The 14090-nt window shown below is 50.0% G+C and overlaps 1 protein-coding gene, 1 non-coding gene and 1 pseudogene across 15 annotated transcripts in view; all 3 read left to right on the top strand.

Annotated features, from left to right (window-relative positions):
• Positions 1 to 203: 203 nt before the first annotated feature.
• Positions 204 to 14090, top strand: part of PABPC4 (poly(A) binding protein cytoplasmic 4) — a 33737-nt gene continuing 19850 nt past the window's right edge. For 2 of the 14 annotated variants that reach the window (XR_006654674.3, XR_011650959.1), the window contains exons 1-12: positions 206 to 1376; positions 5315 to 5508; positions 6253 to 6368; positions 7595 to 7734; positions 8093 to 8187; positions 8867 to 9004; positions 9597 to 9692; positions 11765 to 12037; positions 12373 to 12460; positions 12590 to 12709; positions 13207 to 13293; positions 13388 to 13515. Coding sequence is in view for 5 of the 14 variants with exons in the window: in XM_024554612.4 (XP_024410380.1) it covers positions 1184 to 1376; positions 5315 to 5508; positions 6253 to 6368; positions 7595 to 7734; positions 8093 to 8187; positions 8867 to 9004; positions 9597 to 9692; positions 11765 to 12037; positions 12373 to 12460; positions 12590 to 12709; positions 13207 to 13293; positions 13388 to 13515 (1668 nt within the window). In the remaining 9 variants the exon portion in view is untranslated. Of the gene's footprint in view, positions 1377 to 5314; positions 5509 to 6252; positions 6369 to 7594; positions 7735 to 8092; positions 8188 to 8866; positions 9005 to 9596; positions 9693 to 11764; positions 12038 to 12372; positions 12461 to 12589; positions 12710 to 13206; positions 13294 to 13387; positions 13516 to 14090 lie in introns of all 14 variants that reach the window. The other 12 variants (XR_008426333.2, XM_024554612.4, XR_011650962.1 and 9 more) reach the window with 11 other exon arrangements.
• Positions 3927 to 4100, top strand: LOC112299666 (U11 spliceosomal RNA; annotated as a pseudogene).
• Positions 9962 to 10096, top strand: LOC112299721 (small nucleolar RNA SNORA55). Its single transcript, XR_002974309.1, has one exon. It is a non-coding gene; the product is annotated as a small nucleolar RNA SNORA55 (small nucleolar RNA).

The raw sequence follows: 14090 nt of genomic DNA, 5'->3' as shown, positions 1-14090 counted from the left end.
TATGGGTTTTATTCCTGGGAGGCCAGCTGTTTGCAAGACCATTGGAGTGGCCAAAGGCTCTTACGTCTGCACAGCACCCCCTTCCGCCGTAGAGCGGTCCTCCGCACGCCAGGGGTCGCTGTGGCGCCGCGCGGCCGCGCCAGGTCGCTCTCGCGTGGCCGCCCCGCCTCGGGCCCCCGGGCCGAGTGGGCGGGCAAGACTGCGCCCAGGTCGCGAGGCGCCCTTCGACCAGCAGCGCCCGGGGCGGGTATAAATGGAGCGGTGGCTCCTCCAGCCGCCTCTCTCCGCCCCGGGTCGCCGCAGCTTGTGCTGCTTTCGGGCCCTGCAGCCTGAAGAAAAAAAGAGAAAAAGATAAAAAAAAACCCGAAAACGCTTTAAAATCTGAAAAAAAAAAAGAAAAAGAAAGAGAGAAAGAAAAAGCGAATCCTCCTCGGAGAACCCGCGGGGAAGTCACTTTTGCACGCTTCCGGCCTGCCCGCGCTCGCCGCCGCCGCCGCTAACAGCGCCGCCGCCGCCACCGCACCTGGTCGTCTGTCGGCCCCGGTCTGTCGGTCTGGTGGTGAGCCGCCCGCGTCCACGCGCCTCCGCTCCTGCCGCCCGTCTGCGCCGCGTGGCAGCCCCGCGCCCCCGCCCCCTGCCTCCCCGCGCACCACGTGTCCGCGCTGCCCTTCGCGGCCCGGCGTGGAGGCGGCTGCGCGCTCGGTCCCCGGGGCTCGCCGAGCCGGTACAGACAGATATTTTGTATCCCTCTTCCCTGGCTGCTGTAATCTTAAACCGCCAGGAGCCCAAGGCCTATATTTATAGAGAAACGCGTGTCCCGGAGGCCGCGTGGGCACCATTTGGTTGTCTCTTCAAGAATTTTTATAATTTGGAGGGAAATCCCCATTTTAACAGATTCGTTTTTGAGATTTGGAGCTTCAGACCAGAACAGCTGGAAATTACAAACTCCCAGGGTGGGCCATATTGTTTTTGAGAGCCTTTTGTCTGCGGTCTTGCAGTCTCCGGCGAGCCGCCCCCGAACTCCTCTGTCCCCCTTCTGTTTCTGAGCCTGCTCCAGCTTCTCAGCTGCACTCTGCCACCTGTGAGCCGCGGCGCGGCCCCGGCTCCGAGAAGAGCCCCCTTTTGTCCTGTGTGGTCCCTGTAAGAAGTCCTGGCGGGGCTTGGGGTGGTGGGGGCTGGGGAGATGAACGCTGCCGCCAGCAGCTACCCCATGGCCTCCCTCTACGTGGGTGACCTGCACTCGGACGTCACCGAGGCCATGCTGTATGAAAAGTTCAGTCCTGCGGGGCCTGTACTGTCCATCCGGGTCTGCCGCGATATGATCACCCGCCGCTCCCTGGGTTATGCCTACGTCAACTTCCAGCAGCCGGCTGACGGTGAGTAGGTGTCCACAAATTTTCGGTATCCCAGGGGGCCCTAGGAGCCATCCACCGGGCAGGTCCCTGCCCGCATGGAGGAGGCTTCACGACAGCACGTTGCCACAGAAGCCATAGTGGGGAACAGGATGCAGGGGTTGGGAACACGGGATCCTGGCATCAGATGACCAGAGTTTCAGTCTTGTTTCCACCACTTGCTAACTGGGTGACCTTGGGCTAATCAGTGGTGGCAGTGCGGTTGGAACCCAGAGAGACTAAAACAACGGTTTGAGAGGGAAGTCATGGTCATTCTGTGGTGTGTGTGGTCCTGCTCCCGTGGCGCTGGTCTATTAGAGAGACCTTTGCTGGTGAGTGGGCATAGGCTGGTGCCCCTCACGGGCCTGCCACAAAGGACAGTTGAGACAATTCCTGAAAAAAATTTTAGATTGCCAAGCTGGTGTCCCTTCCCCTACCTTTACCCTGGACTGGGAGTCTGTTTGATTTAATGCTGATAAAGGTCTTTCAGGGCAGGTAGGAAGCAGGGGAATAATTCTGTGCATTAAACTTGAGCAGGCACTGGTGTTAGCACTACCAGAGCTTCGTGTGCCAGGCCAGCTCCCTGGTCTGGGTGTTTGCCACTGGGCTGAAGGAGTTCTTCACTCTGGAGGAAGCCCTGGGCTGTGAGAGGTAGCCTGGGGAAGCGCCCACTCTGCTGGGCTGGCTGGTGGGGATTATTGTCTCACTTGTGAACAGTGCTTTACACTTGTCAGAGCCCTTTTACTACATCCTATCTGGAGAAAATGGGACTCCTGCGAAGGAAAAGCGGCTGCAGGAGGTGGGAGGCTGTGCTGGGACTGGCAGTGCAGTGCTGTGTGAGCCCACACTGGGCCTTAGCTTGGAGCCAGGGAGTGGAGAGGTAGGCTGCAGGCGTGGTGGCAGGAGGCAGGCCAGAAGAAACCTAATCAGGGGCTGCACGTGACTCCAGATTAAAAAGGAACAACTGTAGAGATCATTACTGGGAGAAACAAGCCATTCTGTGGCGAAGGATCGCCAGGTCCCTATTTTTGTCTCCACTTTATTTGCTAGCACATAGAATGTCACTTGCCCAGGATGCAGCTGCGACCATAGCATTGGATTTACTGAGATTCCCAAGGCGCTGCTCCCATCAGTTCATTGTGCTCTGAGCCGACGTGTGTTTGGCCACAGGCACAGAGAAGCTTGCCGAGTGTGACCATTTTAGGTGGGAGTCGTGGGTACGTTGGCTGTTGCCTGCCTTCTTGACTCTTCTGAACAAAAGTCCTGTCACTTAGAGATAGGAGCAGAAACCACTGGTCAGTGTGTCTGCCAACACATACCTCTGCAGGACCTCTCCCTGCTATAAATAAGTGCAGCCCGATTTGTCAGACTAAGCTGACTTGCCTTCTGCAGCACCGTCTGGAAATAGAAGAGCAGCCGTGTTGAAATGAGTTCCTTCGCTGCTAATTGATGAAACACAGGTTGGGGTCCCAGGCTTTCGGTCTCAGCTGGCAACCACAAGCAAACTGTCCTATGCCTGGACTTTTCCTTACGTAGATCTGTCCTGTTTCCCATTTCCTGGCCTCCTCCCCTCCCACACTGAGGGGCCCACCTGAGGAAGGTGGGAAAGGTGGGTGGAGATAGGTACTCCCTTGGCTGGCTGGGCAGCTAAGCTTGTGGAGGGCCAATAAGGGAATTTTGCCCCCCTCTTTTTTTTAATTTCTATTTTTATAAAGATTTTATTTATTTTTAGAGAGAGGGGAAGAGAAGGAGAAAGGGAGGGAGAGAAATATAAGTGGTTGCCTCTCATGTGCCCAGCACTGGGGACCTGTCCCGCAACTCAGGCACCCAGGCACGTGCCCTGACTGGGAATTGAACTGGTGACCCTTTGGTTCGCAGCCCGGCCCAATCCACTGAGCCACACCAGCCAGGGCTTCGTCCCCCTTTTAAGCAGAGGTGGTGCCTGGAGGTAGGAAAACCTGCCCCACCCCCCATCCCTTCAGGGAGGGCATTCTGGGTGATTTCTCATTTCATAAGTCCGGGTAGGTGGCCACCAGCTCTGGGTCCTTGTTCCTACCAGTGAAGGGAATTGCTCCTGACTACAGGTGATGATGTATTTTAGCTTCTGGCCCTTTAAATGGTCTCCATGGTGCACACAGGGATTTGGTTGGGAGAACTTGGGTGGACAGCAAGGCATTTGACGGCGTAGACACCAGCAGGTGCAGGGCCTGCCTGCACTGTCTCCTTAGGCAGAGAGGTGTGGCAGTTTTATCCTCCTTGTCTCATAATACAAAGAACATTCCCATGTGTGACCGTTAGTATTTTATCGTTTTGATGATTGAGGGTTTTTGTCTGAATCAATTTCTGTTCTCAGAAACTAAAAACATAAGCTGGGCTGAATTCAGGGCTAGCACATTCTCAATCCCAACCATTTGCTCACAGTTCGGTTTTGTCATTTGTGTCATAGTTGTAGTGTAGACTACATGGTCCTTCCCCCCTCTCTAAAAATAAAAAACCTTTTTTAAAAAATGACTTTAAAAGCTCAGTCAAAAAATGAAAAAGGGCTCCTGTTGTGAGCAGCACGCAGGGCAGCTTGTTGCTCTACGTGGGGAATGGATGTCAAGAGCTTTCAGAAGCAGAATTTTCTGGTATCTGGGCAGCTAGTGATTGTTATGAAAAAAATAAAAATAAATACAACCTTAGTCAAATAGGAGGTACAGTAGTCCCCCTTTATTTGCTGATTTGCTTTTTGCGGTTTTAGTTAACCTGTGGTCAACCATAGCCCCAAAAATATTAAGTAGAAAATTCCAGAAATCAGCCATTTGTAAGTTTTATATTGCATGCCATTCTGGTTAGCGTGATGCAGTCTCCCACCGCGCTGCCTGGGACGAGTCATCCTTTGTCCAGCATATCTGTGCTCTACGCACTGCCCGCCAGTCGGTCAAGTCACTGAGTAGCCGTCTTGGTTCAGACCAGCTGTGGGATCGCAGCGTGTGTCCTGCTTCCCCTTACTTCCCTTCACAGTGGCCCCGAAGCACAAGAGTAGGGATGTGGGCAATGCAGAGAAGCCAGGGAGAACCTGGAAGTACTTCATTTACGTGAAAAGTTGAGTACAGTACAGTACAATTTTGAGACAGACCACGTTCTTACAACTTTCATTATAGTACATTGTGGTAATTGTTCCATTTTATTATTATTGTTGTTAATCTCTTACTGTGCCTAACCTATAAATTAAATTTTATCATGGGTATGTCTGTATAAGGAAAAGAACTATATATATACAGTTGGTACAATTGTGGTGTCCACTGAGGTCTTGGAACGTACCCCCCCCCCCCAAATTATCATTTCATCCTGGTGCCATAAGGCTTCTTAGATGATCTTTCCTGACCTCCTTATGCAACGAGGTTGCAGACCCAGAGGGGCTGAGGCTTCGGCCATGAAGTGGATTAATTTGATAGAACATTTTCTACCCTCGGTAGCAATGCAGGCTGGAGGAATCTGATGCCCTTTAATTTCAAGAGTTGCTTTTTATTTATTTATTTTATTGTTGTTGTTCAAGTACAGTTGTCTCCATTTTCCCCCACCACTCCCAAGCGTTGCCTTTTATCAGTGATTACATTGAAAAGTCCCAGAGTGACTTATTCCTATGATGGTGGCAGTCACCTATGTGAGGTGTTTTATATCCTTTTTAATTTTATTTTAAAGATTTTATTTACTTTAGGAGAGAGGAGAAGGGAGGGAGAAAGAGAGAGAGAAATATCCATTGGCTGCCTCTCACACGCCTCCTACCAGGGACCTGGCCTGCAACTCAGGCATATGCCCCCACTGGGAATTGAACCAGCAACCTTTTATTTTAGTTCACGGACTGGCACTCAGGCCACTGAGCCACAGGAGCCAGGGCAGGTGTTTCACATCCTTAACTGAAATGTGCTTCTCTCTTGCAGCTGAGCGGGCCTTGGATACCATGAACTTCGATGTGATTAAGGGGAAGCCAATCCGCATCATGTGGTCTCAGAGGGATCCCTCTTTGAGGAAATCTGGTGTGGGCAACGTCTTCATCAAGAACCTGGACAAATCTATAGATAACAAGGCACTTTATGATACTTTTTCCGCTTTTGGAAACATTCTGTCCTGCAAGGTAAACACCGATCAAATGATTTCAGCAGAGTAATTACCACGTCCTGAAATCAAAATAAATATTAAATGGGGAACTGCCTTGGAATTGAGTGACAGGGTATGATAATTTTCAAAATTCTGGAAATGGCTCTTAAGCCAAGTAGGTCCCTGTAGATAATCTTGTACCACAACCTAGTATAACTAGCCGGTGCTTTTGTGTCTTTGTTTGTTCTTCCCTCTGTGTGAAATATCCTTCCTGTCTCCTAACTTTGGAAAGCTAGAAAAGGTTTCTCTTGGGGGTGGAGACCCAGTGCTTCTGGTTTCCAGGAAGCTGCATGTAGTCATTTTAGAAGCATAAATTCCCCCTCTTCCTTTTCTGTGCTCTTGTTTATGTGGAGAATTGTACACAGCTCGGGTGGTGGTCTACGTGTCTGGCTGCACACGAGACTGCAGCTCTGTTGTGGACTTGGAGAATGCTTTGTCTGTCTGTAGCACCATGGTTTTGTGCCTGTATCTCTGTTTTTAATGAAGAAAACGTTTGGAATAGAAGCAGCCTAATAGTGGCCACCATTTGTACATGCAGCATTACTGGGTGCCTTGCACTGTGCTTAGTGTTAGAAAAACCTTACCTGCCGCAGTCCCTGCTGCTTGAGCATGGGTAGGGTAGAGGCCTCAGCCAGTGGAGGCCCTGAGTGAGAGACCGCATGGTTCTTGAATCTCGGGGGCTGCCCGGTGGCACTAAAGGGGCCGGCCTTGTCTTTGACAGGTGGTGTGTGATGAGAACGGCTCTAAGGGTTATGCCTTTGTTCACTTCGAGACCCAAGAGGCTGCAGACAAGGCCATCGAGAAGATGAACGGCATGCTCCTCAATGACCGCAAAGTGTGAGTGTCCCAGTCCGGAGCGACAGCCATCGCATGAGCCAGTCTGGCCCCACCTCGGTATTAACGGGCACACACAAGGCGGCTACTGGCTCTCTCGGCCCAAGTGTGGCCTGCTCCTACCTCTCCACTCCAGGGCTGGTGAGTCTCCCTGCCGAGCCATGGCAGCCCTTTTGACTCGCCAAGGTGGGCTTCCTGCCCAAGCCATGGCCTGCCTGCCGCCTCTCCCTTAAAAGCATATGTCTCTGGGTTTTTGAGCATTGGCAACTGGGGCTGGCTGGAAGGTGGCTCTAAGCCCACTCTGAGCAGGGGTCTTGGCCAGTGGCAGAGTGGAGAGGGCCCTGGACTTAAAGGAGCTGTATACTAGCCACGTGACCTTGGTCTGTCCGTGCGGTCACTCAGTAGGGGTTAATGCCAAATTGTCCCCAGACCTCCACTTACCTAACTTACGGCTTGTTGGCTCTCTAACACAAGGCTGGCTCCACAGTAATACTTAATTTGGTTACCGTGAGAAATCTCATCCCATTGCAGAAGACACTGTTCATAACACCCCCTTGTTACTTTGCAGTGGTCATTGCACAGTGGCCAGATGGGGACCGTAGCTGAGCCATGCAGGGAGGGGAGAAGGGACACTGAGTCTTGGCTGTTACAAGGAAAAACCCTTTCTGTCCTTTGTGTTGTTGAACAGACCAGTAGATGGCCTACATTAATAACATGTATGTGCCCAGTTGTCGAGTCTCCCAAAGGTATCACTAGAAAGAAATCTAAAGATATTCAATGTAGGGATACATTCCCATTGGTGTAAACAACACCGCAGTGAATAAAGTGAAAAAATTAAAGGTGGTGCACTCTAGCAATTTCTTTCCTCAGATTAACCACTGTTAACAGTTTGGTTTGTATTCTTCCAGACCTTTTCTATGCATTTACATAGATGCACAGAAATGAACGTTTAAAAAACGTGGTCGTCAGGTTTCTTCACGAAGGCAGTGTGATGTGGTAGGAGCAGCCTGGCCTGAGCCAGGAGCCCTGGGGCTGGTTCCTGCAGGACGGTCCTGCCTCTTTCTCTTTCCTGTGGGGAGTGGGGCGTCTCTGAGCTTGCTCTCTCGGTGGTTGGATTGGGACTCGTGTTTTAAGCTCTTCTGTCAGCCTTCAACCTGCATTCCTTTGAGCCCCTGGAAATCATGTTTTGTTCCTCTGGGTGATCACTGCTTTTCATGGTTTCTTCTTAGGTTCGTGGGCAGATTCAAGTCTCGAAAAGAGCGAGAAGCCGAGCTTGGAGCCAAAGCCAAGGAGTTCACCAATGTGTATATCAAAAACTTTGGGGAAGAGATGGACGATGAGAGTCTGAAAGAGCTGTTCAGCCAGTTTGGTAAGTCAGGTCCTTTGTCCCATCTGTCCTCCTGCACAGTCCACCATACCTGGAATTCCTCTTTTTACTTAAGAGAAGAGGACACCTAGACCCAGAAGTAAAATACCTTGCATGACAAAGGTCGCAGGGTAGATAAGAATAGCCTCCAGGCCTTGGCTCTTGGCTTTACCCTGCCTCATCCAAGCTCCAAGGCCATCTCAGCAGCCTGGTCAGGATGAGAAGGCCAGGCACGGTACCTCTCTCTCAATAGTGCATCTGGGTTCGGCAGGAGGTTGCTTCAAGTGGGCTCTTGGAGAAGCCTCTCTGCTTAAGCTGTGGTGGAGGTGGTGTTACTAATAGTTCTGTTCTTTGGTAATAGGTAAGACCCTAAGTGTCAAGGTGATGAGAGATCCCAATGGGAAATCCAAAGGCTTTGGCTTTGTGAGTTACGAAAAACACGAGGATGCCAATAAGGTGAGAGTACCACGTGGACTGGGAAAATTTTTGTAGGAAGTGGCCCCAGAGTATGGGCAGGGCCTGGATAACACAGTGGAGCTGGACTAAACACCTGGGTGTCTAGTAGCAATGCACAGTTACTGTATTACGGAATTGCCTTCTTATGGGGTTTTGCATGTTAATGTATCAGTTAACTGTTCTCAAAGCACTTGGCACAGACCTCTCACCTTAGCTGTTCAGCCTTGTAGGTTGAAAATAGGACAGGTGTTTGTTCCCATCCATAGGTTAAGGAAATAAGGGCCAGAGTTGTTGATTTGATAACAAGAGAACAGCCACTTGTGGGGGAAGCCTTGTGCTAGGCCCTTAAATGTATCACTTAATACCCGCAAACGAACCTGAGAAATGTAGTGACAGCCAGATAATCAAGGTACACTCATGTCTACTATGTGTATATTTATACAGCTGGTATTTTTTTTCCTATGTTGTCTGGGTCGGTAGCTCACCTAAACATTAGCCCCGTTTTATTGATGAGGAAGTTTGGATTTGCTTAGCTGGCTTCAGAGACTGCGTGATGTTAGTTTTTAGCACTAGAGGGAAGATTTCTTTCTCAGAATATTTGGTGAGACTTAGAGACCTCCAGAGCAAGGCCCCTGCTTCTGCATCTTGTTTTAAAGATGCGTATTTATTTCCTCTTTAGGCCGTGGAAGAGATGAATGGAAAAGAGATCAGTGGGAAAGTCATTTTTGTAGGCCGTGCACAGAAGAAAGTGGAACGGCAGGCTGAGTTAAAACGGAAATTTGAACAGCTGAAACAAGAGAGAATTAGTCGATACCAGGTGAGAGGTGGTCTTGGCACAGCCTGCCAACAGGGAATTTACTGTGATGTGTTGGCAAAGCACCCACATGCTTAGCAGGCTTTCTCGTTGGGGACTTGGGGTCTGTTCACCATCACCAGGTTTAAGAGGATATGCCTACCAGGGCCCAAAGAGATTAGTTTATTCATTTAGAGACTGTTCTAGAAGCCTCAGTCTTTTTTCAGTCCTATGGGTTCCTTTTATTTAAGTGATGCCCATTTGTTTGGAATGGTGGCCAGAAGAGCCCTGCGGGGGAGAGTGGTCAGCCACAGCAGCTGCGAGGGAAGAGGGTAGAAGCATGCGACTGCATTGATACTCCTATCAGAACCTCAGGGCAGCGGTTTCTCAACTTGGAGATGCATCAGAATCCCACGCAGGGCCTGTTAAAACACGGATTGCTGGTCCCCAGAGTTCCTGATTCATGAGGTTTGGAATCTGGCCTGAGAAATTTGCATTTCAAACAAGTACCCAGAGATGCTGGTGCTGCTGGTCTGGGACCCACACTTTGAGAACCAGTGTCTTAAAGAATATATGGGGTATAAAAGAGCAACTAACAGTGACCCTTCTGCTGTAGGGGGTGAATCTCTACATTAAGAACCTGGATGACACCATTGATGATGAGAAGTTAAGGAAGGAGTTTTCTCCTTTTGGATCTATCACCAGTGCTAAGGTATTTCATGCTGAGATTCTGGGATTGAAAGCAGAAGTCGTGATCTTCTAGCAGGTTATCGGCATTTGTTTCATCAACAGAGTGGGATCTAAGTTGTGTTCATTTCTGACGATAGCTGCCACATTAATCTCGCCAGTTCCTGGTGTTCAGTTAGCCCTCTGAGTGCGTGCTCTGGAGAGTGACAATTTGTTAGGTCATTACGGCGCTGTCTCCTAAGGCCTGGGGTGTGGAGACAAATTGGACCCAGCCCCTCACTGACAGCCCCCAGAGCACCTGAATCTTTCCCATTCTTTGCTGCTTCGTGCTGGTGTGGGGACAGATGGTGCCACAGTAAGAGCAGAGGAAATCCAGACGGGTTGTTTTCCATTTGTCCTGGGGCCTGTCTCTACAACTCTGCCACACTCCCTAAACGAAAGGGATTTTGAGGATTTTAGAACTGGGACGGGAACTTCCATCCTGGTAAAAGGAAGAAAGAACAGGAAGTTCATTTTTCCATGTTTTGCCATATGTGTCATTTGCTTGGTTTGCTTTGATAGTCAAATCAACTGAGTTAGAAGGGTGAGTTAAGTATGAACCCCATTTTAAAGCCAAGGAATTTGAGTCCTTGAGCAAGAGAATGCTGGTTACATGAGGAGGCTGTGCTGCGTGTCCTTGGCACTTGGGGAGTGTGACAGGATCTGAAAGTTTCGGTCATAACCTGTTGCAGACACCAGCCGTATTCAGCAGAGATGCAGCAGATGTCGCAAAGTCCTTTAGGTTATGAGAAAGGAGGCCATCTGGGCAAGTAAAGACTCCAGGTGACCCTGCCCTGGCCGTTGGCTTAAGTCACCCACAAACTGGGGGTGTCATCATCATAGCAGTTGTCGGCCAGAGGCCAGCCTGTGGGGGTTGTCCAGTTGCTCGCTGCTTCCCTCCTCTCACCCCCTTGACTGGCCTCCATCAGTGCAAGGGGTGCCAGTCTCTCCTTGCTTACTTGCGCAGCAGCGCGGTTGGCATTTGCAAGAAGGGTGCAAAAGAAACACATCTTGATGTTTCGTAGGCATCATTTTCTCTTTCTTTTTTTAAAAATTTAATCCATTGTATTTTTTTCCATTACCATTTAGTCCCCCATACCTCCTCCTCCCAGCAATCACCACGCTGTTGTCCATGTCCATGAGTCCTTTTTCCTTTTCGGCTCAATCCCTCCACATAGGCATCGTTTTCATGATCAGGGTGTCTTGTTCTTACCTTACTGGCCCACCTCACTGGTAGGGGGTTGTTGGGTTGATACATATCTTTACTTCCACATCCTCTACTTCAGGAGGCTTTCCCGGCAGTGAGCTAAGACACCAAAGGGACTCAGGCATGCACTCATTGTTACCAATGATTCTGAAGAGATAGGCTAGGGAAAGTAATGAGTAATATTTTCAGGTGAGGAAAGAGCCATTTGTGAATGACTAACTATAGAAAACACCACCTGAACCAGTAGACTGTGCTTTGTAGCTCTTTGCCTCGTGGACCCCAGGCTCTGAGAGGGCAAGTAAGTGTTTTGTTGATGTTGGAGAGCTTAGAAATTGCAGGGCTGGGACTAGAATCCAACTGTCTCCCAGCTAGTCATTGTTCTGCGGTTACTTCCATTGAATTAATGGTGAGAGTCATTGGTTTTAACTCTTTTCTCACATGTGTATTTCAAAAGCATATCCTGACTGTGCTAAGAGCTTATTAAAGTTTCGTTCACCATGGTCTTGTGCAGAAAAGTTTTACGATTAAATTGTCTGACACTGCTGTCCAGGTCTCTTGTGTGAGTACCCAGAGGTAGCTATGCTGCTAGGTATCAGGAAACATCTTCCAGTTCCTTGTTTAAGCATTGGTCGTATCGTAGTGTTTGGGAACTTTAGAATTTAGCCACGGAAATGTCTGTGTTCTGCCCTTAGAAGTTGTGACTCATTTGGTCTAGGATACATCCTGGGACAGGGCAGAGAGCCCCTCTCCTAGACACGGTGACTCTTTCGGCAGAACCCAATTTTTCTGGTGGTGAACAGCTGGTGCCAGAACACAGAACACCTTTTTCTTAGGCTGGTCTCCTGTTGTAGGTAATGCTGGAGGATGGGAGAAGCAAAGGGTTTGGTTTTGTCTGCTTCTCATCTCCTGAAGAGGCAACCAAAGCAGTGACTGAGATGAACGGACGCATCGTGGGCTCCAAGCCCCTGTATGTCGCTCTGGCCCAAAGGAAGGAAGAGCGAAAGGCCCACCTGACCAACCAGTATATGCAGCGGGTGGCTGGAATGAGAGCGCTCCCTGCCAACGCCATCTTAAATCAGTTCCAGCCTGCAGCTGGTGGCTACTTTGTGCCTGCAGTTCCTCAGGTGGGTCTGCTGTATGTTCGTGGCTAAGGAGCCTGCCCACTAACAGTGACTTCTATAGTGGTTGGGAGAGGGGAGTCTGGGATATCAGAGTTCAGAATGTACGGGTATAAGGGCCCTTCAGGTAAAAGGAGGAGGGACTTATCCATGGGCATACCCAGAGTGGCAGGGGTAGAGTAAAAGAATCCCCATAAACTGACCTTTCTTACCCCAAGCTTTTGAGTAGAGAGTGCCTCCACCTGAATTAGCCAAAGCCTGGTAGTGAGATGAGATGAGATAGTTCTCTAGTGTGGACTTGGGTCCTTAAAATAAAAGGGTTTGGATGCTCTTTCTTACAGGCTCAGGGAAGGCCTCCATATTACACACCCAACCAGTTAGCACAGATGAGACCTAATCCACGCTGGCAGCAAGGTGGGAGACCTCAAGGTAGGTGGTGGGGAACAGGGATTTGATCACTGTGGATTCCCTGCCTCTCCTGCCTGCCCCATGTGAGGTACAGCATTATTCTGGTCCACATCATTCATCTATGATGTGCAATTCTTGTCTTTCCGCCAGGCTTCCAGGGAATGCCAAGTGCTATACGCCAGGCTGGGCCTCGTCCAACTCTTCGCCATCTGGCTCCAACTGGTAATGCTCCGGCCTCTCGTGGCCTCCCTACTACTGCTCAGAGAGTCGGTGAGCAAACTGGCCTTGAGAAGTGTGGCCTGGGGAGGAGGGAGTCAGGATGACTAGGCTGTGCCCAGGGTTGGTCAGTTTGTTGCCTCATTTTCAAGTCCTGGTTCTATAATCTTAGCTGTGTGCTTAGGTAGGTACTAAGGGGCAGAGAGACAGTTCATTCTAGGAGTGTTGGATACTTTTTTTTTAAGAGTCTCTGCTCATTGGTGACCTATGAAAAGGTTAATTATAGAAGATCGTTAGCTGGATGACTAGAGGCAGCCCATTCTTTTGGGTGGAGTTGGGACAATTAAGGAAACTTTTTTTTTTACAGAGTATGTCCTGCATTCTGAGAGGTGAAAAGAGTTGTATGTTATCGGTTGGCTGTTCCTTAAGAGTAGCACTAGAGGCCCCATGTGTGATGTGTTGTGTGAACATGCTTTGGAATTTCTCCTTCCACGGGGCGTGGCCAGTTGGACATCTGCCAACACTGATGTGCGTTTGCTGGTCTGTTGTAGGGTCTGAGTGCCCGGACCGCTTGGCTATGGACTTTGGTGGGGCTGGTGCCGCCCAGCAAGGGCTGACTGACAGCTGCCAGTCTGGAGGTGGTATTGGATGCACACAGAATGGGGAAAGCTGGGATTTGACGGGTCTTTGCCCAGACTGATGGGCTTTAATTTTACTTGTTCTTTTCCTAAGGTGTTCCCACAGCTGTGCAGAACTTAGCCCCTCGTGCTGCCGTGGCTGCTGCTGCTCCGCGGGCTGTCGCACCTTACAAGTACGCCTCCAGTGTCCGCAGCCCTCATCCTGCCATACCGCCTCTGCAGGTGAGGGCTGCCAGACAACACTAAAAGGATTTCCCCCGTTTCTGCGTGATTTAAAAGATGCCTTGCTTTGATTCCTTCGGCAGGTATTAATTGCCTGCTCTGTGTGAGGATGACGTGTCCTGTGTGGTGATACTGCCCTGGAAGGGCTCTCTAGTGGGCGAGAAGGGGCTTAGAAGTGTTCTTCCTGATGACACACAGTTCACTCAAATGCCCCAGAGGAGACAGCTGGTGCTTCCTGCTTTCCTTTATACAAAGTAATACATATGCGCTCATCCAGCTCTTGGAGCTTGCATTTCTTTTTCACCTTCCCTGGTCTAGTCGATCCTTAGCCTGCTCTGCAAGATAATCAGTACATTAAGGCAGGAGAGAACTTCATGTCACAGGAAAACTGGAGTGGGCAGTTGGGCCCAGATCTCAGATTTTCTGAGCTGGAACTTGCTGTTTCTGGAGCTGTGCCCGCCCACCCCCCAACCCCAGGCAAGCCACGATGGCATGTGGTTTGTTGAAAAGCTCAGCAGCACTTTGCTTGGAGGAGCCACACTCAGCCTTGTGATCTGTGAGCTGCTTCCTCTGCT

This window comes from Desmodus rotundus, chromosome 3 (assembly GCF_022682495.2).
Source record: "Desmodus rotundus isolate HL8 chromosome 3, HLdesRot8A.1, whole genome shotgun sequence".
Taxonomy (NCBI): Eukaryota; Metazoa; Chordata; class Mammalia; order Chiroptera; family Phyllostomidae; genus Desmodus; species Desmodus rotundus.
This window is presented reverse-complemented; position numbering and strand designations above follow the sequence as displayed.